At 43.2% G+C, this 26,877-nt stretch overlaps 1 protein-coding gene across 1 annotated transcript; it reads left to right on the forward strand.

Moving 5' to 3' along the window:
• The first annotated feature begins 3,201 nt into the window (after positions 1-3,201).
• TH (tyrosine hydroxylase) lies at positions 3,202-26,086 on the forward strand. Its single transcript, XM_015863897.3, has 13 exons — positions 3,202-3,609; positions 7,636-7,839; positions 10,921-11,095; positions 11,335-11,423; positions 11,620-11,687; positions 13,327-13,377; positions 13,905-14,050; positions 14,394-14,529; positions 14,638-14,707; positions 15,716-15,772; positions 16,308-16,403; positions 16,548-16,681; positions 19,117-26,086. The coding sequence occupies exons 1-13, from the start codon at positions 3,520-3,522 to the stop codon at positions 19,274-19,276; spliced, it is 1,476 nt and encodes a 491-aa protein (XP_015719383.2). The 5' UTR covers positions 3,202-3,519; the 3' UTR covers positions 19,277-26,086.
• Positions 26,087-26,877: the final 791 nt, after the last annotated feature.

Below are 26,877 nucleotides of genomic sequence, written 5' to 3' on the forward strand. Positions count from 1 at the left end.
CTTCCCTTTCCTTGGCCTCATCTGCTGTGTGAGCATAAAAACTAGTGCTTTCTAGATGATAGAATACTGCAGAGTTAAGAGGTAGAGGTGGATTTTAATTATCCTTTTTTTCTTTTTCTTTTTCTTTTTCTTTTTTTTTCTCCTGCTGATGCCTCAGTCCTAGAGGCAGCAATGACACGGAAGTCCAGGGTATCATTATGGGTTATTAAACTTTGAGACACTCAGGAGTGTTGAAAGGAGATGAGTAAAAAAAGACATCTCTTGACGGAGGTGGCTAACCACTGCTGTAATTGCTTCATGTAGCAGAGTGTAATTACTCAGGCTATGGAAGGAAAGAGGGAGAGGGTGTGAGAAAGGTGGGAGAAAGAGCAACAAGAGGACCCGATCACCCCGCATAGCCAGTAGGGTTTTCTCCTCAGCTGTGATGGGAGATGGCAGCTTGCCCTCACAATGGTGGACACAGTCCCTTACTTTGGCATTCGGTGGGATACTTGTACAGCTCAAAGCCTGTCCCTCAAGCTTCCTGGACCACTAGAGAGCCTTCCACTGTCACTGGGCTGGCATCACCTCTGCCACTGATTCTCCCTGGAATTCATATCAAAACCACAGACTGTTGCATGGAGATCCCTACAGTTCTCACGATGAGGGATAGTAGCCTGGCAGGGGGAGGTTTTTCTCTTGGTCCACGCATCCAAAGTGCAATGTCCAACAATATTTGCCATTTCTGCTTTACGTCAGATAAATCCCCTAAAACACGCAGCTGGTTACACATAGCACTCACACACATTCACAGGCAGGCATGTGATTGGAGCCTGAGAAACAAAGCACTAATGAAGACTCATCGATCCACTGTATTTACTTCATAACCTTTCCTAAATGCTCCTCTTTAATTAGAAAACTCACTATTTAGTCAACATACAAAAGCCTTGGTGTGGGAGCAGAGCCATAATTTAACCAAGTAGGCTCACACACCTAAAGGTCATTGAACCATAGAAGCTGGAAAAAAACACTGTTACCATTTAGTTCAACCCCAGCCCACCACCACCATACCCACTGGTGATGTCTCTCAGTGCCACATCTCCATGTTTCTTGAACACTTCCAGAGACATTAACTCCATCATCGCCTCACCACTCTCAAAGAAAAAAAAAATAAAAAAATTCCTAATACCAGATCTGAACAACTTTCTAGCATGACTTGAGGCCATTCCCTTTAACCCTATTGCTAGTTAAGCAGGAGAAAAGACCAATCCACACCTCACCACAACATCCTTTCAAGTCATTGTTGTGAGCAATAAGATCTCTACTTAGCCTCTTCTCCACACTGAACAATCACAGCTCCCTCACCCACTCCGCATAAGACTTGTGCTCCTGATCCATCACAGTTTTGTTGCCCTTCTTTATAAACAACCCAGGGCCTCAAAGTCTTTTCTTAGTGAGGGAAGTCGTGCCTGATATCAGCAGAACTTTCACATGAACCTAAGCAGAAGGTTTACGGAGGTGCAGATGTTTTTTCCTTGGTTGCATAGGAAGCAGGACTGCACTTTGGCTCTGCAGAGGCTCTGTGCTTAACAGCAAGTCTGTACAATATAAGAATCTTGCCATCAGACAGACATGGGGTGGTAGATTAACAGGGCTTAAAGAAGGCAGGAATTGTATGCTTAATTTATCATCCCTATAAAGGAATTAAAAATCAAGGGCTTTGTGATGAACTAAAAAGAAGAGCTGATTGATGAGCTTAAGTAGAGTGCTAGATTTTACAAGGGGAGAAACAGTATGTAATGACAAAAAGGAAATCAGAATATGTAGTTGAAGTAATCCCAAATATTTGTACAATAATCTTGAAAATTTGCCTGATGTTATCGGCTCCTTTTAAAGCCTCTGTTTGTTAGAAAAGCCCTCACATGCGATCTCTCAATCTGTTAGAGCCTGCAGGAAAGCTGACTGACTTGTTCTGTTCCCATTTTATTAAAGTACTTTATCCATTTTCTCCATTCTTCATGTGAACTGACATTTTAAGGCTATCCTTTCAGTAACTTGATTACAAATTTTAATAAGTGGAATTTGCTTTGATGGCTGATTTTAGGTTCATCATCCTTGGCAAATGGTGTTCTAAAAAGACCTTCAAATTTAACTAGGTACCACAAATAAAAGATCTATCAAAATGGTTGTTCTTTCTGATTTTAAGAAAACAGAATGAAGAAAACTTTTCTTCTTCCTGAGATTGAACTGAAAACCTCAGACCAAAAGTGCTGAAGTCCAGTATTCTTCTTGCTGTTTTAAAGGGTAGCATAATACAGAAGAGTACAGTCAGAATTAGAAGTTTATTTGACAGTCAAATATGATTATTATAACCTTCCTCCCTCCCAAGCCTGCCTTTCTTTCCTATACAAAAACCCAGGGAAGTTCTCCCAGCCTTGGAAAGCTTGATGCTGGAGAGTTGCTGCCAGTCAAAGAATCATAGAATCAGAATGGTTGAATAAACCACTATGGTCATTGAGTCCAATCATCAGCCTATACCTGTAACCACTCTAAACCATGTCCCTCAGTGCCATCACTCCATGGTTCTTGAACACTTCAAGGGATGGTGACTCTACCACCTCTCTGGGCAGCCTGTTCCAGTGCATCACTACTGTTTCTGAGATTTTTCCTAATATCCAACCTACCCCTTCTTTCCCCCCAGTGCAATGTGAGGCACCCCTTGAGCCCCACAGGAAGAGAAGGCCAAGCCTGAATGCTTCAGGACATCTCTGATTTGGGTCCTGCTCTGCCACATGCTGCCACAGACCAAATCTCCTTGGGCATTTGGCTTCTGAGGCATTGCAGGAAGATTAGCGAAGCCCTTGGATAACAGGATGCAGAGGTGGGCTTTCCCCCCCCCACATGGTTTTCTCCACAGCCTTTTTCTCCTCTGAGGATACAAGGGGCCTAATCCTGCTGGTCTGCTCTCAGCACACCATGGCCAATCCAACTCTGGATATGCATGCACAAAAACAGCAACCAATCCTGTAGCCTAGGCTGGGGGAATTGGTGCTTCTTTCCTCCTTCTTTACTGCCTCGGTGACATAGCAAACAAGGGGGAAATAAAAGGCTAAATCTTTCCCTTCTGTTTGTTTTGTCCTTAAACGGATCAAAATCCTGTCATTCAACACCCAAGCCAGGAAAGAGAACGTACTGGATTGAAAAAGAGTGAGAGAATGAATTATATAAAGATGAAAACAGAGGAGCGAAAAGACAGGGAAGAAATCTTTTGGGCACACGCAAACAAGTGGGGAGAGCGGCAGGTCTGAGAAGGCAGGGTGTCTGCAATCTTTGTGGCGATTAGATTTAATGGGACAGAAATGCTTCTCTCCTTCACGTCCCCTCCTCCTCTCAGCCTGAGGGGGGAAAAGAGGGAGGTGGTGTTGGGGGGGTTGCAGCAGGAGGGGAGAAGCTTTGAAAGAATCTTTGACGTCAGCCTCACCCTATAAAAAGCTGGCAAGGAGCTGAAAAGCAGAGAGCAGAGCTCGTGGAAGAGTGAAGATGCCAACCCCCAACATCTCCACCTCTGCCGCTAAAGGCTTCCGCAGGGCGGTGTCGGAGCTGGACTCCAAGCAAGCTGAAGCCATCATGGTAAGACAACTCTACCCCACTTTTTCCCTCTCCCCTGAAAAACGCATCCTCTCCTCCAGTGATAGGCAGTGGCAGACAGGAATAGAGGGGCCAACACTATTTCTAGGGGAGCTCCCCAGCCCTGGCTCCAGGCCAGGGGAAGAAAATGACCCCCACATTCATCTCTACATACTGATATGTGTGAAATGCAAACAATTAAGGGGAGGGGGGGAAGGTAAAACAAATACACCCTTACCTCCCTGCAGCCAAAAGTAACCCGTAGACTTAGGGCAGGAGTAACAAGGCACCCCCAGCACTTAATGCAATTTGAAAAGCTTAATGCTATTCTTCACTGCTAGACGTTAAGCTGCAGAGATTTCATCTGTTATAGCATAATGGAAAAGTATGCATTTCATTTCAGTCAACATACAAGGGTCAGGCAATTCACTCAGTTTGCTGCTGCTGTCTCTGTACATCTTTCCCACGTTTTTGCTCCCATCCCCTCATCATTATTTAGAACCCTGTTTTTACCTTGAGGAATACTTCTGCACACCATACAGTTGCAGATATAAGGGAAAAGCAACTTCCTACTGGGATGTCAGGTGCCTTTAGAAAGCAAATTCTAGTAAATCCATTGGGTAGGCTGTAGGGATGGAGCAAAAACCCAAATGTCAGGAGAGCCAGGAAAAGGCATGAGACCACAGGCATGAGACAGCTCTGAGGGTCATGGAGGTGGCTAGTCTCTGGAAGCCCCCTGATGGCACAGGGAGGGGACACTCTCGGGATACTTAGTAAGAGGAAACATGGTGGAGGCACAAAAGGTGTTCTGGAGCGTATAGCATGCCAGAAAGCAAGAAAAGGAATTAACAAACAAAGAGGTAAGCTCACTTTCACTAGTAAATGAAAGTCAGGGAAGTCTTTCCTCCTGCACAGGATTTTTCAGGTTGCTTTGTCAGATTAGCACTTGAGATGCTGACTTGTCTGGCAAAGGGGTGAGGGTTTGGTGGTTGGACAGGTGGGGCTGATGTGCTGTGTTTGATGGGCAGTATATCCTTGGGTGAAAGGGCTGCAGGAATCTGGGTCCACTGGACATGCTGGCCAGAGTGTGGCAGCCTGGAAGAGCAGATATAATACTTCAGACTACCTCTGCATCCCTTCTTGGAATAAAAATCCACAGTGAAGCAAAAATAAATGAAAAATAACTCTCCTACCTCACATGGGAGATTTCCACAATCCCATGGTTTATTTTGCTGGCTCACACTAAGTGAGAGGCATGACTCTGCATTTGTGTGGCAGCACTCAACCCCAGCCCTCCTGGTGTTCTAAGGCCACCCAGTCCCTACCACTACAACAACAGGTTGGAGGTGTCCCCTTTGAGCTTGGCAACCTCAAGACTCACCCACACCAGAAGGTGTTTCACACACCAGCTGTGCCTGTCAGAGATAAAGCCTGTGGAAAATCCTTCAGGTTGTTTATTTAGATTTTCTGCTCATGTTTGTTCTTTTTGTTTGTTTGTTTTTGGTTTTGTTTCTGGTTTTGTTTTTTTGTTTTTTGTTTTTTTTTTTTCCCAAGATATCTTGTATCTGTAACAGGGATTTTTAGTTACAGAGTGTTTAATCAGGAGATGGCAGCTGGAAGCCAAACAGCAGGAAGGATTGCCTGAGATTGTTACAAATAATGAGCCTAAATGCTTAAATTCAAAGCATCACGTTTTTAACAGCTAGGCACACATAGCTGCAGCAATGTCAAAGAAATAAAAATTAATCCTTTGCGCAAGGTGAATGACCAAGTCAGACTCAGACCCCAGGGAGGTAAATAAGTGTTCTGCAAAATTAAACTTCTCACTTGAGCTGGATAGGCACCGAGGGAGTTAGTCCATGGGGAAAGTCAGAAATCCCACATAAGACTGCCTTCCAAAGAACAGAAGTGGTTTATCACAAGAGATTGTTTTAGTTAGTTTATATAAAAAATGGTGCCTAATTTCCATAAAAAGGAGGCAGTGCCCCAGAGAGCATAAATGCAAGAAACAGGAGAGATGATGCTGAGAGGAAAAACCAAGCAACCATGCAGCAAACAGGCGGACCCTTCCTGACGTTCTCCTTAACAAAAAACAGCCTCACCCTTTTTATTTAATGAACTTCCCCACTACATGTGTGGATCTACATGTGTGGATCTAAGAGATCTCCCTGAGCCCGCAGACATGGACCAAATCCCCCGTTCCTGCCTGTTAACAGCATGGTTATACCATCACAACTCCTTCCAGAGGAAATTTAACTTGATTTATGGCAGTCTGACTCCCCTCCTTTTGCTCTCTCTATTCCAGAAGAAAATCCCTATTGCACTTTTGCACCTCCGGGCATAACATGATAAAACTTCTTTAGCTGAAACACTTCATACTGCTGAAAAGCACAGACCCTGTGGCTGGCCCAAGTCTGTTTGCCTGGCTTATTGCAGGCACCTGAAAGCAAACACTAGCTTAGCTTTAAACATATTAGCAATATAAAATACAGGCCTAAAGCCAAACATGAGCTCACAAGTTCTTAAAAGTTAAGACCTGTGTATTTAGCAGAGGGCTTCTCTCTTTGGGAGCAAATACCACCAAATTAGACAAACGGCAATACGTGCTTATTTGTTAGAAGGTATTTTTTAGTAGCTAGTAATAAAGTAGCTGAGGATCAGCAAATATCAATTCAGAGGAGTTTCATTATTAAATATATATATATATATATAGGACAAGGAAGAAGCACTTGGTCTGGTATCTAGAAGTATGGTGTTTTTCAGGCTGCATTTCAAATGCCAGAGGGAAGCTCTGTGCTGCTAAAGCATCCAAGAGGGTTCTCAGAGGAAACATCACAGCAGGCTTCAAAAATAAAGGGGAAGATAGGCTTAGTAGTTGAGCAGGATGCTTTTCAAAAGGAAATATTCTCCAAAGTTACACAGGGTAGGGAAGACATTGCTTGTTTGGCATCTATTTACCAAATGCTTTCATTAGAATCAGAGGATAAAAATATACAGCCAATCCATCCCTGAATGGATGCTGAATAAGCATAAGACTTTCAGTGCTGCCTCTGGTTCCTTTTAGCAAGTTCTAAGGCTCTGTCATCTAGTTTGAGTGCTGAACGCAGAAAATTGGAACCAACCAAACTGCTTTAAAGCAGAAGGTTTACTGCAGAAAGACCAGAAACAAATAAGTTGGCATATAAGCTATTAGTATAATGAAAGCAGCAGCAGTGAAGGAAATGGTACATAGCTCCCTGTAAATATAAATAAGCCACTTAACGTGGCTCCAGGCACAGAGGTGCAGCAGTTTAACTGTAATTCCAAGTAACTGTAGGGCTTAGCTGGGACAAAATCAACTGCCAGAGCAGTGGGAGGACTTTTCAGGTATGCATGGATGTGGCTCTAATTATAAATCAGTGGTAAAGCATCCACTTAAATCAGAAGAAAATACCTGTGGGATGTTTTTACTCTTTCAGTGTGGCTGAGGACATAATAGGCATAGGGCTGTGAAGAGAACGCGAGGACATGTGGTGTGCTTAGATTGCATCAGGTCCTGGGAGCAGATGGGCTACTGTCCTAATACACCTGTAAACAGTTCATACTTCCTGACCAGGACACAGCTGCTGGCTCCAGTTGCACCTCATAGCATGTTTTTTTCTTAAATGATTTTGGGTTTATCTAGCACTTGTCCCCTTCAGATTACAAGACTCCCTAAAACTGTATAAGATTATTTTTGATTTTCAGTTTTTGAAGAATATATACATATATATATTGCTAGGGAAGGTGTGAGAGAAAAGACCATTTCAGTCATACTATAATGCATATTCTGCTTTTTCCCAAACTGTCATATTTCTGAAAGTTCAATTCTAAAGCCTTAGTTCTCAACACCGGATCTTCCTTTGCAAAGCTGAGCAAGTCAGCCCAGCCTTTCCAGTCTTCCTCTGATCACACACCTTCCCCAATCACACCTCATGCATCAACCAGGGTTGCCTCTGATCCCCCTCACAGCTCCATAAGAATTATTACTTATTTCTATTCTGCCTTCAGTCTCCACGGTTCATTGGTAGACGCCAAAGCCTCATTGAAGATGCCAGGAAGGAACGAGAGGCTGCAGCTGCAGCCACTGATGCTGCAGAGTCCACAGAGACAATTGTTTTTGAGGAGAAGGATGGGAGAGCCATGCTGAACCTATTCTTCATGCTCAAGGGTGTCAAGACCTCTCCACTCTCGCGAGCACTTAAGGTATTTGAGGTGAGTCTCTAACCTGTTTCATTGGACTCAAGGAAGACTATGTTTCTCATGGCAGCTTGAAGAGAAGTATCACTTGAATCTACCAAGGAAGATTCAGATTATGTCTGACTACTGCAAGTTAAGCGTTAACTGTCTGCACGATCTCCCCGCAGCCATACTCTAATCATGCCCTAACATGCCCACACTAGGAATGTGCTTTTATAACACTCTGGGCTCAATTTTGCTTAACTGCTGAAGTCAGCCACACAATTTCACACCCACAATTCACACCCATATTATTTGTAGCATACTCTGACAGCACCCTCTACTGCTCAGCACTGTGTGCACTGGGCTCTGATCAAACATTCAAAACATACCATGAGTCCTGCCATGGCTACAGAACAAATTCCCTTTCCACACTACTAATCAACTACTGGGTCAAGGCTTTGATAATCTAAGAATTGAGTGTTAAAGGTTGTGTTGGTCCCTCCACAGAGGTGCACCCTATAAATAGCATTAAAACTGACGGAAACTCATATCTGATTGCACTTTTGTCCCCTAGCCAGCAATATAATCTTGTTTTATCTAGGATCTCTGTACCATGAATTGAAAGTTTGAGATAAGCACTGACTATTTAAACAGTAATCAAAACATGACAACTTGCATTTATGTGGTACATTCTCATCCGGAAGGATTCAAAAGTGTTTTGCTAACTGAGGATCTGTGCTATGTTTTATCTATAGTAGTTTAATCTTGTTAACTTCAGCAGCGAGAGGAGAGGACAATTTGTTCCTATTAATCAGTCACATGGATTATAAGGGACCTGCAGGAGTTTCTAGTCCAACCTTCTGCTCCTAGCAGGTCTAGTTGCTGCATGTTTGTAAAGTAGAGATTCACCACTCATGTAGTGTTTTGCTGCCTCCATGGTAAAGTATAAAGTGTTTGGTTTTGTTTTTTAAAATGTCTTTGCTTCCACTTTGTTCCCATTGCCTCTTATCCAACCCCTGTGCACTTTTAAGATGAGCCTGGCTTTGTCTTTGCAATGTCCCACCAGGTACTAGGTTAAAGCAATTTCCCCTGCACCCTCACCTCTTAAGGCTGAACAAACCCAATTCCCTATTTCTTTTCTCACATAACATGTTGCAGCCACCAGTTCATCTTGCCAGCCATCCACTATACTTGCTACAGCACATCAGTATTTTTCTTCTATGGGAAACAGCACACCACACGCAGTCTACTTTATCCCACACAGAAAGGAGGAATCACTTCCCTTGACCTGTTTTCTACAGACTTGTAACTAGAAGTTAGTATGTGACTTCACTGTCACATACTAACTTGCTTGCTCACATATTAACATTCTCTATTACCGCTTAAGACCCTCTTCCCTACAAAATTCAACCCCGTGTGGTGTAAACCAGATAATCAGCAACTCTACATCACAAAACTGCTACCTAACAGACATAAACATACCTTTAGCAGGTATAAAACATGGAGGTGTGGGCTCTTGTACTTGGCAGACTGTGTGTTACAGTGCATTTTATGTTTATAATTTAAACAGCAAGGAAAAAACAGGGGCAGTTTACATCCACATATTATTTGTTTCTTTCTAGAGCAAATTACTTGCAGCATCAAGATCTGCTTTGGTTAAAAAAATAAATAAATAAAAAGCTCTTCGATCTTGTCACAGAGAGAGCTTTAAAGATAATAAAAAGACAAACATGTCAGGCCACAACAGAGAAAAATTCATTTCCCAGATCCCTCTGGCAGTGCAGGTACAAGATATGAAAGCAGACGGGCATAATGACATTTGCCTCATCATAAACCAGGCTGCAGGGAAGCTGGTTTCACTCTGCTGTATGTGTTACATGCAGTCAAAGCATAGGTAATGCAATCACAGCTGTCAGATTAATGCAAAGGTATTGACTGTTGAGGGGACAATGTAATATTGAAGTTGGTAGGTACATTCAAAAACACTGTCCTAAATTTAATTTACCTGTGGCATCACATCTGTTCCTTCTCATCTGCCTCTGATTAACAAAAGAAATAATGTTCTTCTGCCAAGGATATCTAAGAGACATTGGAAAGATTGTGTCATTGTCCACAGACTTGTGCTTGTACTCCAGATTTTCAGAGAGATAAAGAAAGCATCCAAAACTCTAACAAGACCTTTTGGGCGACTGTAGACTCTGTCTTGTTCTTATCCTCTGTGTGAATTAGTTCTAATGATGAGCCCCATATAACTAGTAGAGTCTACGCAGAATTTAGCAACCTGCTGAGTGTAGACAGAACAAACATTCCTCTTAAACCTCTTCCTCTACTCCTCAAGAACCCCCCACAAAACAAGAAAGACAGAAAAAAGAATAAAAATTAAAGAAATGATAGGATGCAAGTCTTGTAGGAGCTTTTCTATCAGTCACTAGCAACAAGAATGAGGCTAGACTCTTCAAATGACATTAAGCAGCAATAAGGTGGCTGTTAAACCTCTGTAATGACTCCCTCAGGAAGACTATCATAAGCATATGAAATAGGGGTGAAACCCTTTTTCCTCAGACAAATAGCTACTCAACCCACCTACTTGTTTTGTCTGTCAATGACTGGCTTAAAAACAAAGTAAACTATCTGCAGATTTCTTTTAGCTGTAAACAAACAAATAAACTGTCAATCCAGATTTTATACTCAGGTGTGTGTGTATTCATCTGTGAATGCACGTACACTGAGTGAGTTAAACCTCTGTTTTCCTACGGATATCAAACACTTGTAATGGCAGGCAAGTGGACCTACGCGCCCGGCGAAGGCGGTCCCGCACGTTCAGCACCACGGCCAGCACCACCCGCCGGCTCTCGTGCAGCTCGTCTCCAAACATTCAATTAATTAAAGGAAAAGGAAGACCATAGGAAGTTGCTTTCCACCCTTGAAACTTCCCCTCTCAGAAACAAAACCTGGATAACGGATAAGCAAGTTTACCTCAGTCAAAATAATTTTTAAACACAGCAACAGGGACCTCCCCGCAAGCACCTGTACATCTTTGGAAAGTACCAGTAGTTGTTTCAAGCGTTACAGACTTGTTTAATGCTTTTGTTCTTCTTTCCCATGCTCTACAAGACATTTGAAGCTAAAATCCACCACTTAGAGACAAGACTCAGCCGAAAGCCCCGTGAAGGGACTGCTGAACTGGAATATTTTGTGCGCTGTGAGGTGCACAGCTCTGACCTCAATACTTTCATTAGCTCCATCAAAAGGGTAGCAGAAGATGTGAGGACCACCAAGGAAGACAAATGTAAGAAAATTATAAATTATTAGATTTGTGTGTGTGTGTGTGTGTGTGTGTGTGTGTGTGCGTGTGGTGTGGTTGAGACAGAAACTGGGGCAAAGACTTCAATATTCACACAAAAGGGGAAGCAATACTGGATGCTGAATGTGACCAAAAGAGAAGACTGCTTCAGGGTCACCTCCTTGCACAGTTCTCTGCAGTCTCACATCCATCTTTTGCTTTCATAGCTTCTCCTCTCCCCACAGTTCACTGGTTTCCCAGAAAAATATGTGAATTGGACAAATGCCATCATTTGGTCACCAAGTTTGACCCCGACTTGGACTTAGATCACCCGGTGAGTATATGGGTACATATCTGCATTTGAGTCCTGAGCCAGCTCTCAGAAATAAGGAGCTAGAGAACAACTACTCATGCAGATGGTCAGGGAATTGTACTGGAACCACCAGTTGCTCCAGACAGCAGTGAACTTTGTCAGGTTAGAAATTTAATAACTAAACACATTGTGCTTATGTTCCTATTTTTCATCCTAGGGCTACTCTGATCAGGTATATCGCCAGAGGAGGAAATCAATAGCAGAAATTGCTTTTCACTATAAGCAGTAAGTATCTTCCCTCACATTCATGCAGGATTAATACCATGTCAAAACAGCCTACTGTGAAGTAATTAATGCTGCTTGCATGACACCTCTTTTGTGTTTTATCCCATTCAGCCTTGTCACCTCCCTTTGTGCACTTCTTCCATTCCAATTACTTCCTAACCTAAAAACATCTCTGGTCATTTATTCATATATTGATACAGCCAGAATAAATTCCCCATGTAACAAATGCTGGGTATAATTCCACCAGATCTCTAACTTAACCATGAACTGTTGCAACTCTTTTAGAATGACATTTAGTCTCAACTTCAAAGTTTTATACACTGAAAAAATTATCATATATCTGGAAAACTTACTCCAGTTGTACATTGTACTGACTGAAAAGTATGTTTAATTTCAAAACAGAACATCAGTAGATTTTGCTTATGCCCAGTGGATCATACACATCTTTGATAGAGTTCTATCACTTTTCCCACCCTATTATGGTAGTTATAGACTCCTAACTCTTTCTGATAACTAGATTTCAGTGATGGTCTCCTAATTATCTTATATAGAATTAAGACTACTGCTTGTACTCCTACTTAATACTCTCATCCTGATGTAAGTAGTGATAGCGCTAAGTCTCTTCACTACATCGATCAGAGCACCTGAGTTCAGTTGGGTTAGTAAAACACTTCCTAGATCCTATTCAGTAACATTGTCTTCCACCACAGTGCCTCTTTAAGCAACACTTAAATGTTGATTACTTTAGTGAGCTGTGCTGAAAGCAGGCTATGGAAATTACCTGGATCACTTTCAGCTATCTGCACACTTAATGTGATCCAACCATGGCTTGCTGACTGCTCTGTTAAATTACATGTTTGACGCACACTCAAACTTTGGAATATATACAGTGATAGTTTTTTGTCTTGTACCAATATTAAATGCATAGGAAATCACTGTGACAGCAACAAAGACCCAAGGGACTGAGTATAAATACTAAGATGATGAACCCACTTAAGATGCCTTCTCTTGTCTCTCAGGTTAGCATTTATAGGCTGCTGTATAACATCCCTTCAGGCTCTTAACAGAACAGGAACTATGCTTTATCACTGTAATATGTAATCATTCATTTAAAAATACAGAACAGGAAGATTTAGAAAATGTAATTATGATGCAGAAAAAGCAAAAGCACCAGCCTTCTTCAGTTTCCTCTTATTATAAGAATGTTTTTTCTTGCTGTCCTTAGTCTCACAGACAATACTTTTTTTTTTTTCTTCTGCAGTTCAAATGTGTTTAGTTGTCTTTATTATCTACTTTTATTTCCCAGCCACTGATTCATTCTAATAATCAGCAGCTCAGGCACATGAAATTAATTTCCTCCCCCAAATACTTCCCATTTTTTTTCCAGTGAAAACCATTTTGACTAGAAATACTAAGCCTGCTAAGCTTCTGCTCATCCTTTGCTTATATGTAACTTCCAGTGTCTCCACTACTGCACCTGTGCAAATAACCTAGGATTAAAACTTTGTCTTTCCTGCCACCTTGTTTGTTTTAAAGAAGTTTGATCATACAGAGCTTTAACAAAGGGCTTCCTTCTCAACAGAGAGAGGAGCTTGGCTTGTGTTCTTATGCTGTCAGTAACAGTGCATTTGCCTTGCAGTGGGGACCCAATCCCTCATGTGGAGTACACAGCAGAGGAGACTGCTACCTGGTGAGTGCTGATATAATCCGTAACTCATGGCTTCAGCACTAGAAGCTGGGAATCAATACCTAGATTGTTGTAGTGATTCACACACACAGAAAAAACCACCACAACAACAAAACAACAACAACAAACCCTAAGAGATTCTTCCAAGAGAGATTCCCCGTAGAGGAAGTTATATCTGTTAGGGGGTACTACTGAGAACTCCAGCTCCTAAACAAGGTTACATTTAGTTTACATTGACTACCTTTATAGTACAGCTCCAGGAACTGACCTAAAGACAATATTTTAATTCCAGTTAATGCCTTTAGTACCATCTTCTGACCTTGAAGGTCAGTGCAGATGTGACTGATGCTGCATGCTCCTCTGAACATATACATATGTACATTTGTGTATCTCTATGGACATGCAAAAAAAAAAGGTAGACTTAGTCCTTGCAGAAAACACAGACTAAAATCTAGAAGCACGAGAACCTGGTAGCATGTATCCAGAGGAACAAATGGCCAAGTCATTGACTGTCACCTCTTATCCTGAAGGAAGGAGGTGTACAGTACTCTGAAAAGCCTGTATCCAACCCATGCCTGCAAGGAGTACCTAGAAGCTTTTAATCTGCTGGAGAAATTCTGTGGCTACAATGAGAACAACATCCCCCAGCTGGAGGAGGTCTCCCGCTTCCTGAAAGGTGAGTACAAGCTCCAGATGGAGCAGAGAAAAGCCCAGGGGAACTGGGGCTGCCAGGGCTCCAGCATAGTGGTGGCAGCTGCAATGGGGAAATCTAAATATGGAGAAGGAGAGGTGGTTGAACCCACAACAAAGCAGGGTTAGTACAACTGAAAGTCAAGGACCATCATCAGTCTCACTGAACAACTAATGAGCTTCTTAGTAGAAGCAGGAACATTAGCTTTAGCAGTAAAGCAGCTGTTTATCCTCCACCACTGAACATTTTTCTTTTGGTGCTGAAACCGTAGGACAGCAACACAGTCTGTGAACTGCCCCCTCTCACAAAGCTTTGTGCTCTGTTTCAGAAAGGACTGGATTCCAGCTGCGGCCTGTGGCTGGCCTGTTGTCTGCACGTGACTTCCTTGCCAGCCTGGCCTTCCGTGTGTTCCAGTGCACACAGTATATCCGCCATGCATCTTCACCCATGCACTCCCCTGAGCCGTGAGTACTGCTAGCCCTGGTGGCCGGCAAAGAACATTTGGCTTTTCCTTTAATGGCCAAGCTATCTGCTGCTGACTGCGTTTTCCTCCTTCCCCTGGGCAATGGCAGGGACTGCTGTCATGAGCTGCTGGGCCATGTCCCAATGCTGGCTGACAAGACATTTGCCCAGTTCTCCCAGGTAAGGTAGTTTTCTGCTGCTTCTCCCCAAGAGCGTAAGGGAGTAGGTGAGAACCCAAATAGCCTTGATTGTCACAGTCCTGGCAAGGACTCTCCTCCCTTTTCTTGGGTTTTCATTATACCACACCAGCAGTTGAACATTGCTTTGCTAAAAGGGGTTTCTACAGGACGACTCAAAAATCAACTGCTATAGCAATAACACATGCAACACTTTCTTGTGGTGAAGACATCTGCTTAGGGACAGATTTTGCAATATATAAGCACATTTGGGTTTGGTACTTATTCCTTCAGCATGTGACATGACTGTCCCAGCTCCAACCTTGTATGATGTCTGTTCACTTTTGGCCTTGTCTCTTCTTACCAATCTTACACCCTTCTTTTAGGCTATAAACTGAAGAATACTTGGCAGCCTTTTAATCTGAGTGCAACTAAGCAACAGAAAAGGCTTGGCAGCTGAGGTAGACTATATCTGTTGCTTCCAGGCAATAAAAAAGAGCAATCTGTGTGGAAAGGCCTCACTAATTGTCCTTTGGTAGTCATCAAGAAAAAAAGTAGATTTAAGGAAAAGGTGGTCATGAATGGTTTGGGGGTGATGAAGGAAGGGAGACCTCAGGAGTGCCAATATGGGAGTACCAGCCTGGAAGTACAGGTGGGGCAGCTGGACAATGGCTGCAGCAGGAGTCACCAGGCAGGGGAAATGGGAGGAAGAGACCAGGAAAAGATGTGCAAAAAAGTCATTTCAAACAAATTGTTCCAACAGAAACACTGGCTAATGTGAACTCCCTGACACCAGCTACAGAACAGGTTATGAGACAGACAGAAATTCCCTAAGAAACACCTTGACATTTCCTTTAGTCTCTCACTATCCACAAGAAACATGCACTATGAATTTTCAGAAATACTAGCTAGATGCCTGTACAGTGTGAGAACTGAATAATTGACCAAGCCCCTACCATGCTTCAATGGATCTCAATGCAAATCTATCCTGACGTTACTCTTGTATTCCCAGGACATTGGGCTTGCATCTCTGGGAGCAACTGATGAAGAAATTGAGAAACTGGCAACAGTAAGTTTTTCTGTCAGCACGAGAGGGACCCCAGGTCCTCCAGTAGAATGTCTGTAGTGCTAGAGGTGCAGCCTGGTACCCCTGCAATTGCAGTTCTAGGTTCCCCAAATAAGCTGTCCCAGATGACTGTGCAGAACAGAGATCAGATGAACAGCAGAGCTCACTTGCACGTTAACCCAATTTTCAGAGGCACCAGAGTATCAACGAGCATCATATTTCTAACAGCATTGCTAGGATTCTTTGGAACAGGATTAAATTACATTCACTTCCTCTGGCTCTACCTCAGCAAGGTGACTGACCTGCTCCAAGGGCACCCAGTGATGGCACCATTCAGCGGCCAGGGGCAGTGGTTTATTTTAACACTGTGCTCTGGCAGGGCTAGCTGCAGGGTAAGGAAGCAGAGGATTATCCTATGTGCAATTTGATGGCCATACCACATACACATTCATTCAAGTATCTCCAAACCCTCACCACAATGCATGGACAAAAAAATGAAGAGGAGTTGTGTCCACTATTTGTTTTTTTCTTTTTACAGCTTTACTGGTTTACAGTGGAGTTTGGACTCTGCAGACAGAATGGGATAGTCAAAGCCTATGGGGCAGGGCTCCTGTCTTCATACGGGGAGCTGATAGTAAGTCCCAGCACAAATCTTTACTACAAAACCCATCTACCTCTGAGCAGCTGCAATGTCTTTTGCTGATCTAGTCTCCATTTCTAGCATGATTTCTCTGGGTTCTTTCATTTCACACTGAAACTTTTCCCACTGTGTCCATAGCACTCCTTGTCAGATGAACCAGAGGTACGGGACTTTGATCCTGACGCTGCTGCCGTTCAGCCCTACCAGGACCAGAACTACCAGCCTGTGTATTTTGTGTCTGAGAGCTTCAGCGATGCCAAAAACAAGCTGAGGTAGGACTGGGCACTCAGAGGAACATAAAGCTACATTATTTCAAAACAAGTCACCATAGTTGCTTCCAGTACATAGTCTCAGAAGAGAACTGGAAAGAATTCAGTTAGACCTCTCAAAAATTCAGGTCTTAATAAATATTCACACAGTTTTTACATGGAGCAAAGTAATTTATCAGTTCCTACAGTTGTTTAATTTTTTACAGCTTCTGCCTGATTGGCACACAAAGCATCCAGGAAAAGGTGGGCTGGAGGGTTTGGATAGAAAGGAGTGGAACAGAGAGAGAAGCACTCATTGAGACAAGGCTGAAAGAGTTAAGGAAGGGGCAAATCTCATAAGGAGATAAAGATCATCTCCAGTTCCCAGGAGAGGCCGGGCAACATTGTAGAGAGCTGGTAGGAAGTCCAGAAGACAGAGGCTTAGACCACTCATCACAGCTTCCTCACCACAGAAAAGCCAGGTCAGGCACCAGCCAATACACACAGTCTCCCATCAGCACGTGTTCCTCTGGAACACATCAGTTGTGTTCGTACACAATTATATATTTATATAACATAAATCAATCACATAAAGGATTTAGGAGATATGTGAAGAGCTGCTAAAAATGTTTTTGATCTCTGAATTTAGGAGGCAGAAAAAGTGTTTGTCTTTCAGAGTAGAAGCTGGGGAATTTACACAACTGTCTTTCAATCAGCAAAAATCCCAGCCATCAGCAGTAACTTGGATGTAAGGAAAAACAAGTGCATAACATGGATCCATTGAAAAAGGGAGTTTTCCTTCCTCTAGCATAGTTAACAGACCCCATGCATTATCTCACTAGTATAAACTTGGTTTCCACATCACACACAACTGCAAACAGATTGAGACTGCAGGGGTAGCTCTGTGCACAGATGTCAGTTCAGAATAACACCTTGGCCATAGTTGGAGCAATTTACAGGAAGAAGTCTCAGTCCTGTTACATTTAGTTACAAGAAGAAACTTCTGTGTATATCATTTTGTCTTGGCATAGAGAGGGAGTATGTTGAGACAGAGCATCACACAGCATGCATGACTTTGCAGATCCCACAGATGAGATATTTCACACAAATAACATTGCAAGTTTTGTCATATTTCAACTTCTGCTTTTATGGCACTCACTCGCACCACTCATAACCCAGCGTCCAGATGCTGAAAAGCAAACACCTAGGAAAACCTTCCTATCACATGCAGTCTGCTTTATAAAAAAAACACTCAGCTTGCGGGCCATTTCCTTGCATTTAGAAGGGGTAAGATACACTACTTGTTCACTTAGAATAGAAAATTTTGACAGTGATAGGTACTACCAAAAAAACACAAAACCCTCCAGCAGCTTGCAGCTTCGGCTATGTGACCCCTGGTCTTCTCTGAAGCCAGTGATGTTTTTCCCCTCAAATCCTGGTAATCAGACTTCCAACAGCACACTGAATCAGCGCCGGGAACATTAAAAGCGATGCATTTCCCATTCCGTGCAGACCTACTATAGCCACAAGAGGGCACCCTAAGCTAAGCAATTCAGGAGCAGAAGGGTGAAGCCTTAGCAACGAGCACGCCTGCCCCAGTGCTTATTTCTTCGTTCATCATCACAGGTCTTTTCAGTCTGAGATTTTAGCCATAAATACACAAACGCAGCTTCCCAACTCAGTACTGAGAGTCAAAAAAAAGAAAAACCCACAAGCCTACCTTGTCAAGTGTACAGATGTAAGCCTTGGAGCTGAATATGAGAAACCCTCCTGCTGTGTTCACCATGACCTTCTTGAGCACTTGGCCATGTACATCTGGTGACAAAGACTTGCTCTTGAGATGTGCCAGGAGTAGTCAGGGTCATCACTCAGGTTCAGTATCCAGTCAGCCCTGGGTATGAAATGGTGCAGCATTGCTCAGAACATGCTGGTGATGCTATTCCCATCCCTGTGCACAGGTCTGACCTGCTGCCTCTCAATCCTATCCTAACATGGCCTGAAGCTAGCCAGCTCCTCCCCAAGCAGAGATTAGCAAACAAGTGAATGGCAGAAAGGATTTAGGAATCAAATACTACAATGTCAGAGGTTTTCCCTGCAATTAGTGTCTAAACCTTCTTGGTATTTTTGAAAAAAAAAAAAAAAAAAGCAATGTAAGTAGAAAGTGCCTGGAGATAGCCATTGGGTGACACTCTCCAGTTTGGTGCAAGCCCATGTTTTCAGCCCCAAGAAACTTGCTGTCAAACTCAGTGTCCTCACTGAATGGAGTGACCTCAGTCACTTCTACAGCCCTGTGAAGATGGGAAGATGAGAAAACAAATCTTTTGTGTTAAGTTGGATATTCCGTCTGAGAGAGGCATTCGCTTGTTGTGATCTGGGTGAATGGTGATGGGGAGGAGGAGGGTAGGAGCTGGGCTCAAGACCTGTTTCTTGTACCAAGATCATGTACCCTTTCCTTACAGGAACTATGCAGCACATATCAAGCGGCCCTTCTCAGTGAAATACGAGCCGTACACCCACAGCATCGAGCTCCTGGACAGCCCCCAGACCATCTGCCACTCCCTGGAGAGTGTAAGGGATGAGCTTCATACACTGATTAACGCGCTCAATGTGATCAGTTAATAAGAGAACTGTGCTCTTCCATTCCCCTCTGCCCCCCCCCGTTCCTAGCCTGTAACTTTTACCTGTTGTCTCCAAACATTTGCACTGCTACCTGTCCCCCTGCTACCCCAACAGTTTCCCACATTGGAATGTAGGGCCAGCTCAGAGGAAGGCAGAGAGACAAACCCAAGTCCTGTGGCATCTTAAGTGGCTTTGCCTTTGACTGCTGGGAGAGGTTTAACACAGTCTAAAGATAGAGGTCAGGCTACAAAGTTGAAGTCAAGAGTTGTGGACTAGGCCCCTGGATACAGCTCCTACCTGTTACAGCTTTTTGCACTTAAAAAAATGCAGAGCTGTTCAGGAACACTTCTGCTGGAATCAAGATCATGAGATTTAAGATTTCAGCTCCCACCTTCCCCTCAGCTTCTTGTGCATGACCCCCTGAGCTCACAGCCTCACAAGGACACAAAAAGCACTACAATATCCTTGAAATTATATATTGACCTAAACCAGCAGTATCTGCCTAGTACAGAGGAGCATCCAACCTACCTGCATTCTCCCCATCTCAACCACCATAAACGAATCCCAAACTCAAAGGAAAAACCTCCAAATCCTCCTTCAAAATCTGCCAATGCTGTGGCAGCCCCTTTTATCATCTACAGCTTCAATTGTCTCCTAATGGCTCCCACTTCTCACCTTCCTAGCCCCACCTGTGTTGCAGTTTCCCTAATGGGAGTTCATCAAGGGAGGGACACATCACAATCAGCTGTGCTGTTGGTACTCAGTAACTCAGCTACTGCTGCTCACAGCAGATAGCAACCACAGCTGCTGATGCTCATGTGTGCTGGTGGCCTTGGGCAGCCTTGGTGCTTAAGTTTATCAGTTCCGGCACTCAAGTCCCGTGGCATAATTTCACATGCTTTCAGTCCTCCAGTACTGCACAAACACAGTATCACCTTGTTTTGCATAGCCTAATATCACTGTCACCTGTTGTAGTTCAGATGCATAACTAATACTATTCCTGTTCACTTCTGAGGAAAGTAGCACACAATTAAGATGCGCAAGTCCAGTTTCATCTAGCTTTCACTGTTGATACAAATCACTTGCTCTGGCTCAAAGCTCTCAGTTTTCCTCCCCCTGTTCCAGCCCTTATCTTCTTACCAGCTGTCTCACGACTGAGCAGTTTGCTCAGAAGTATGGCCCAAGGTTATGCAGCTGGGCAGTATCAGAGCTGGGCTTGGGATGCGCAGAGGCAGCACAACAGTCAGGGGGACAGCTGGTTGGGGAAATATGGGTAGTCATCAATCATCAATAGTAACATTTCTGTATAGACTTCTACCTTCCTTATTTTCTGCATAAGGATTTTTATCACTTATTCCTGAAGGAAACATAAGGCCTAACAGTTAATTTCTGCTATTGAGCAGATAGCCTCCAATACTTACAGATGCCACAGCCCTTCAGCGTCACTTCTACTGTTGCTCAGTCATAATAACCTTACAATAATAACCCAATATATATTTCCCATTTCAGATTAATGTTTAAGTATATTTAACCCTCAGTTCTCTCCAATTGTAAATGGCTAGCTGCTGACAACACACCGTTAGTCTCCCATTAGCTTCAAGCATCCTTTCTGCTTCTTCTCCTCCCTTATTTGACCCCCTTCTAAATTCCTCCTCACTTTGCTCAAAAGAGCATTACAGAAACCAGCAGTTCAGCACTAGGCCTGGCTGCTTCTCCTCCAATTGGTCCTCCTTGGAGAATTGTCCCGTAAATGAACAAAACTACCTACTTCATTCAGCTGTTGTAATTTTAGAACATTTTTCCAAAGCTTCAGCTATGATTTCCCAATCTGGGTGGATCCAGATCTTTGAGCTGCAACTCTCAAGGTTCCCTTAAGAGCTGTAACAATTTTTAATTTGGGATCTTAAGTTATTACTATCATATTAAGTAGCTGCAGCAAGGTAATCGAGGCTAAGGAAGGCTAGGTCACAGGTTAGCTAAATCACTACAAAAAAGAGGCCACTGTTTTGGCCTCAAAGCCCAAAAAGGTTGCCTTGGATTCTCCAAGGCACTTCACAGTCATTTTCTGCCTTGTTGAATGTCTATAATTAACGCGATTTATAAAAAGAACAAAGCTGTTAATATGGAGTGAGGAGCCAAGTTAAAAATTCTTCCAAACTGCCGGAGACCTCAACTCCTCCGCTTTGCCTTGGAGTTTGCATCCTGCACCATGACTCTCTCAGCTGCTGCTTGCTTGTGGGGCTGTAGTAAAATCTGTTGCCCGACAAAAATAGAAAATAAGCAAAGCTTGAGGCATAAACCAGCACCGCTCGCATGCAAGCACATAAACAGATCTGCTGCAGCCACACACGTCAGCATGAGTGAGTGGCAGTCCCTTACTCCTGAAGTGGGACAGGGCTGGGCTCACTGAGCAGGCTGGGTGCTGTGCACTTATTCCTTTCTATCCAATTTCAGATATATTATTTTGCCCTCTACTTCATAATCCATGTATGAATTTTATTATTTTTTCCACAGCTTCCCTATTCTTCTCATGTTGCTTCTGAGCCTTATTTCTTCCTTACCCTGCCCAATATTTTAGTCTTAGACGTGGAGCCACCAAGGAACACACTAGCCAAACAAAATATGACACTGTTGTAAACCAGTCCCTCATTTGGCACTGCTTCTTAAACCTACTAAGATCAAAGGTAATTTTTCAGTCCATCATTTTGGATATTGCCCTACAATTAAGTTTAGTCTATTTTTAACACTCTTTTTTTTTTTTTTTTCCCTGCTGGTCTGGAGGATTGCAAGTAGTAGTGGATGCTGAGTCTGTTTAATCTCCCAGTTACTCATAAGACTTGAGTTACTTCACTTACAAAAAGCTCTCCTACATTCATCCTATTTCAACTGCTGTTCCGTATCTGTGGACAATCTCCTTCAACAGCATATTTACAGTTACAGTGGCTGTATTCCTTCTAGTGGGAAAAGCCCCAACCTACACTGAAAAGATGTTTGTGGTGTCAGATACAGACCTCTTTCTTTTGTCTGTGACAGTTTAAGTGCATTGTCTGTTTGCAGTATCTGCCAGTATCCCTGGTTTAGCCAATGCAGCAGTGCTGACAGTTTTCTTATGTTCACTTTTGTGTCATATTATCACAGAATATCTTGGGTTGGAAGGGACCTTAAAGACCACCCAGTTCCAATCTCCTGCCATGGGCAGGGTTGCCAAATACTAGATCAGGCTGCCCAGGGCCCCTTCCAGCCTGGCCTTGAACCCCTCCAAGGAGGGGGCATCCACAGCCTCTCTGGGCAGCTGTGCCAGTGCCTCACTGACCTTTGAGTAAACTGCAAACCTCATGTCATTTTTCTTGGCTTCATATGGGGCCAAATATAAATTTATTGCATTTTTTATTTTATAGTACCTTTCTCTTTCTCTCTCTCTTTCCCCCTTTTATTTATTTATTTATTTGTTTGTTTGTTTGTAACAGTCTGAGATGATTTGACCTCATTCACCAAGGCACATTATCCATCCATTCTTTTCTTTTAGCTGGTTCCTGGCTGGGGCTGCTGTAAATAAATTCGGAGTCCATTTGTATACTTGCTCATTAAATTGTTTCTTAGCATTGGGTTCAGCCTTCTTACGTGCTTTAGCTTCCTTCACATATATTTTATTCCCACTCTCTCTCTAAGCATGTAAAATAAACATCCAGTTTTCTTTGTGGGTGTCCCATTATCTGCTTACCATCACCCTTCTCACTATAAGACAACCAGTATTTTACTCTAGTATCAACAAGGTAGCTATCTGTAAGGATATATTGGATTTATGTCTTTTACTGCTCCCTATGACAGCCTGAGCTTTTGCTCCTTGCCAACATCCTTTCTCTAGTTCCCTCATTCCACTAATAACACCACTCTCAATTATTTTTCTTCTCTGTACAAGCTTAGCACTCCTATGGGCACAGAGTACCTTTGTTTTATTGCTGGTTTCCTTTCAAAGAATGTCCACATCTTAACCCATTTCTTTTCTTTGTGCTTAAGAGTAGAGTATGTGTAGATCAGGATGCAACCAAAATATTAATGATGAAAGCTACAAGGACCACCACAGACCAGACCAGACCTGGCTTGCTCATGGTCAGGGAAATTTTGGTCTGGTCCCTGGAGAAGGGAGAATGCATATTCTATTGGTATCCATTTTCCTCCACTACTTTTCTGTAACAGTACTGCTCCCACAGAATGAGATCATGCTGAAATTCTTACTATCACTGACTTCCCTTCAACTGTGTGTTCTATTGCAGTTGCTTTTTGAGCAGCTTCTTTTGCTATAGGTAAATTGTCATTGCACTCCTTGCTTCAGCTCCATTCCTGTTTCTTCTGTAACTGTCATAATGCTTTGACAGTACTAGCAAAGCTACAGAGATGGTGCCACAAGAAATCCAATCCTCCCAGCACTCTCCAGTGTTCAGTCTGAGTAATGGGAGTCTTTATTTCACAGAAAGTTTACGTTTCCTAACATCTATCTTGTTTCTTCAGTTCCAGTTCTCCATCGGTTAACCTGGGACTGCATTAAATGTGCTGTATTCGAACTGACTTTAAATCCCTCTTGCTCTGTTAATTTTAAAACTCAGATGCCTCTTCCTTGTAACTCTTCTGTAGCTGTGGTCCCCAGAATATCTTCTACATAATATCTTTTCTGTGTCCTCCAGAGACCATCATTCAAACACTTTCTGAAAAGCGTGTGCAGCAAGGCAGGTGCTTGGCCCTGTGGGATGCAAGTAGATACTGCTTGTCTCTTAGTGTGAAAGCAGCTCCATACATCAGTCCTTCTCTTTCATCTTGCCACATGTGAATCATGGAGTGCATTTGTGCCACTTGTTCTCCTAATTTATCTCCTGTCCAAGGAGCATGACTCTGCAGTGTGGCTGCCGGAGGAGTGGAGACAACAGTGCTCTGCTGAGATTGGATGGTGAACACATGGTCCTGCAGATATACAAGTAATTTTTTGTCAGTTCTTTAAAAGCTCCCCACATTCCCCAGCATACCCATTAATGTTGACACTTCCTTGTCTTGCCCGTCTGCTGCTGCAGTTTGTTCTGCTGTACCTGCCTGTCCCAGGATGGCAGTCATTTTCAGCTGTGGGATATACCTCTGTTCTCAAATTCTTTCTTTCCCCATTCGTTTGCATCATCCCTGAAATCATATTCCTCAGATGGTTCCTAGTCCAGTTCTCTCCATCACTTCCTGCAGATCCAGCAGTTATTTTTAATCTTTACGTCCCAATCTGCTTTTGCAAGCATCTAATTATAGCTTCACGTTCACTATGATCAGGTCCCTTTTGAGCCCTCCCTTGCTCCAGAGTGGTTCACTGTACTATATACATTAATCCCTTATCTTTTGCAGTTTCTCTCTCTTTTTCTAAGCTCATCTGCTTCTCTAATTGCCATTGCATCTCCTTATTGCCTTCTTGGGCCACTAGATGGTATTCCTTTTCTAAAGACAGCTTATTTTAAGTCACTTGATAGACTCTTTTAAAAGCACAATTTTAACACTGGAGCACTTGATATCCTGGCATTGCCTTGTCTCAGCCAACTCAGATTATTGTTACTGCTTCCCATAACAGTCCCCTAGAAGAGATGGTGTATCCTTGAGTCTCGATCCTTGCTCTCCCATATCAGGGAACATTTGGCTTGTATCACCCATCAGCTTCCTGTGGGCTGAAGCGACACCAGGAGAGGCACTAGCAGCCTAGGCTGTAATCTCTGGTATTGTTGGGATTTCCTGTAGCCCTCCACTATTTCCACTTTTAAGCTTTTCCTGAGTCTAGTCAGAATTTTCCCAAGCTTTCAGTTTCATCTTAAGGTATCCCTTACATTCAGTGCATGAGGCTGGTTGGATTTAGAGAGTTGCTCTGTAAGCATAATGGAAGCACAGAGGAGTGTTGCTCCAAAGGAAGGACTTTGGTGAGCACCAATGTGGGCCCCAGTCACACTCTCCACCAAAATATGCTATAATAAAATTCTTTCTTTCTGTCAGTGGAACAAATGTGTATAATGATGTGGCTTCTCAGAGCAAAGCATGAGCTCATGTCCTTTGGTTTGGGCTAGGGGTCATTACAGGTCTTATAAGGGAACTGGGATTGTTTAGCCTGGAGAAGAGGAGGCTCAGAGGAGACCTTATGGTTCTCTACAGTGGCCTGAAAGGAGGCTGTGGCAAGCGGGGCATCAGCCTCTTCTCCCAAGTAACAGAGATGGGATGAGAGGAAATGGCTTCAATTAGCACCAAGGGAGGTTCAGGTTGGGCATTAGGAAACATTTCTTCTCAGAAAGGGTGGCAAGGCATTGCAACAAGGTGCCCAGGAAGGTCCCGTCCCTGGAGGTGTTCAAGTACCGTGAAGATGTGGTTAGTGGGCATGGAAGGGGGTTGCTGGTTGGACTAGATGATCTTAGAAGTCTTTCCAACCTTAACGACTCTTTGATTCTATGGGAGCCTTTGTGCCATTCCCCTAGACTTCATCCAATGTGGCTGTGCACTCTATGAAAGGTGACGAGGAGAAAGCTGATGTGATAGTACACTAAGCATGGTCTGGGCAGGCAGGGGTGGAAGATAGGACAAAAGCTTTCCTCTTAGCCAGCCCTAACATACCCTCCCAGTGCATCCCAGTGCATCCCAGCGCCTTGCTGAGCGGTCTCTGCTGTTGTCACTGCTGCTGCTGTGGATGGATCTGTCTTTCTGTCTCTCTGCATAAAGAAACATGAAACAGAATTATTTTTCATTTTGGAATTGTGCTGCTGCTGACATAATATTAAGAATAAAAACTATATTTCTGGTCTAGCACCCTGAGTTTGGCTCTTGTATCCTTCTACTTCCTAGACCCTGGTCTGCCATCCTGCCTGCAGGCAAAATACAGCCTGGGGCCCATTAGTACAGGCGAGCTGCAACCCGTGCTTGTGTAAAATATGAACTCTGAGATGGAAAATGATCCCTTGTTTGTGGATGAGCTGATCTAAACCTTTCTTTGCCGGCCTATTACTAATTGTGAAATTATGCATGGAACAGTAGTTGGGAGGTCTCTTTTTTTTTTTTTCTTTTAAAATAGTAGCACAACAGGAGTCTTGCCTTCACTACATGCTTTCTCTCCCAGCAATTCCCACTATTTCTGCTTGGTTCCAGTAATATGAAATGAGGAGGATTTATTTCAACACTGGGAAGATGCCTTCTGTGAAGATTGCAAATGGGTATTCTGCCTATGCCAGATCCCTCTTCCTCTAGCCCACTCAGTGCAACCCTTTTAGATGCTTCTCTGGGACCGAGGGTCCCCAGCTCTAGGAGATTATACAGAGATACAACTTCTTTATGTGATTTGCTGTAAAAAAGCAAAACAAAACAAAAGTCACTTGAGAAAAATAACGGGGTAAAACTGTCAGCAGTCCTCTGTGACCACAAAAATATGTAACTGATCTGCCCTCAGGCAGTGGGAATATTCATGATTTTTCCCAGGCATTAAACAGTCCAGATTGCAAATGACTGAGTTGGGCAACCTTGGTCCTAAAGGTGTTGAACATCTTCCTAAGAGACATCAGGGATGGATCCTGCTTTCTTAAGCACAGGGCTTACTTTAGATAACC

The sequence above is a fragment of the Coturnix japonica genome, chromosome 5 (assembly GCF_054131305.1).
Source record: "Coturnix japonica strain WE chromosome 5, WE-NBRP24, whole genome shotgun sequence".
Taxonomy (NCBI): domain Eukaryota; kingdom Metazoa; phylum Chordata; class Aves; order Galliformes; family Phasianidae; genus Coturnix; species Coturnix japonica.

Excerpts from the sequence above, each read along its gene's own strand:
- TH (XM_015863897.3), top strand. The coding sequence starts at position 3,520 with ATGCCAACCCCCAACATCTCCACCTCTGCCGCTAAAGGCTTCCGCAGG. Across the intron at positions 7,840-10,920 it reads GAGCACTTAAGGTATTTGAG|ACATTTGAAGCTAAAATCCA; the intron begins GTGAGTCTCTAA and ends ATGCTCTACAAG. Across the intron at positions 16,404-16,547 it reads CTTCATACGGGGAGCTGATA|CACTCCTTGTCAGATGAACC; the intron begins GTAAGTCCCAGC and ends CTGTGTCCATAG.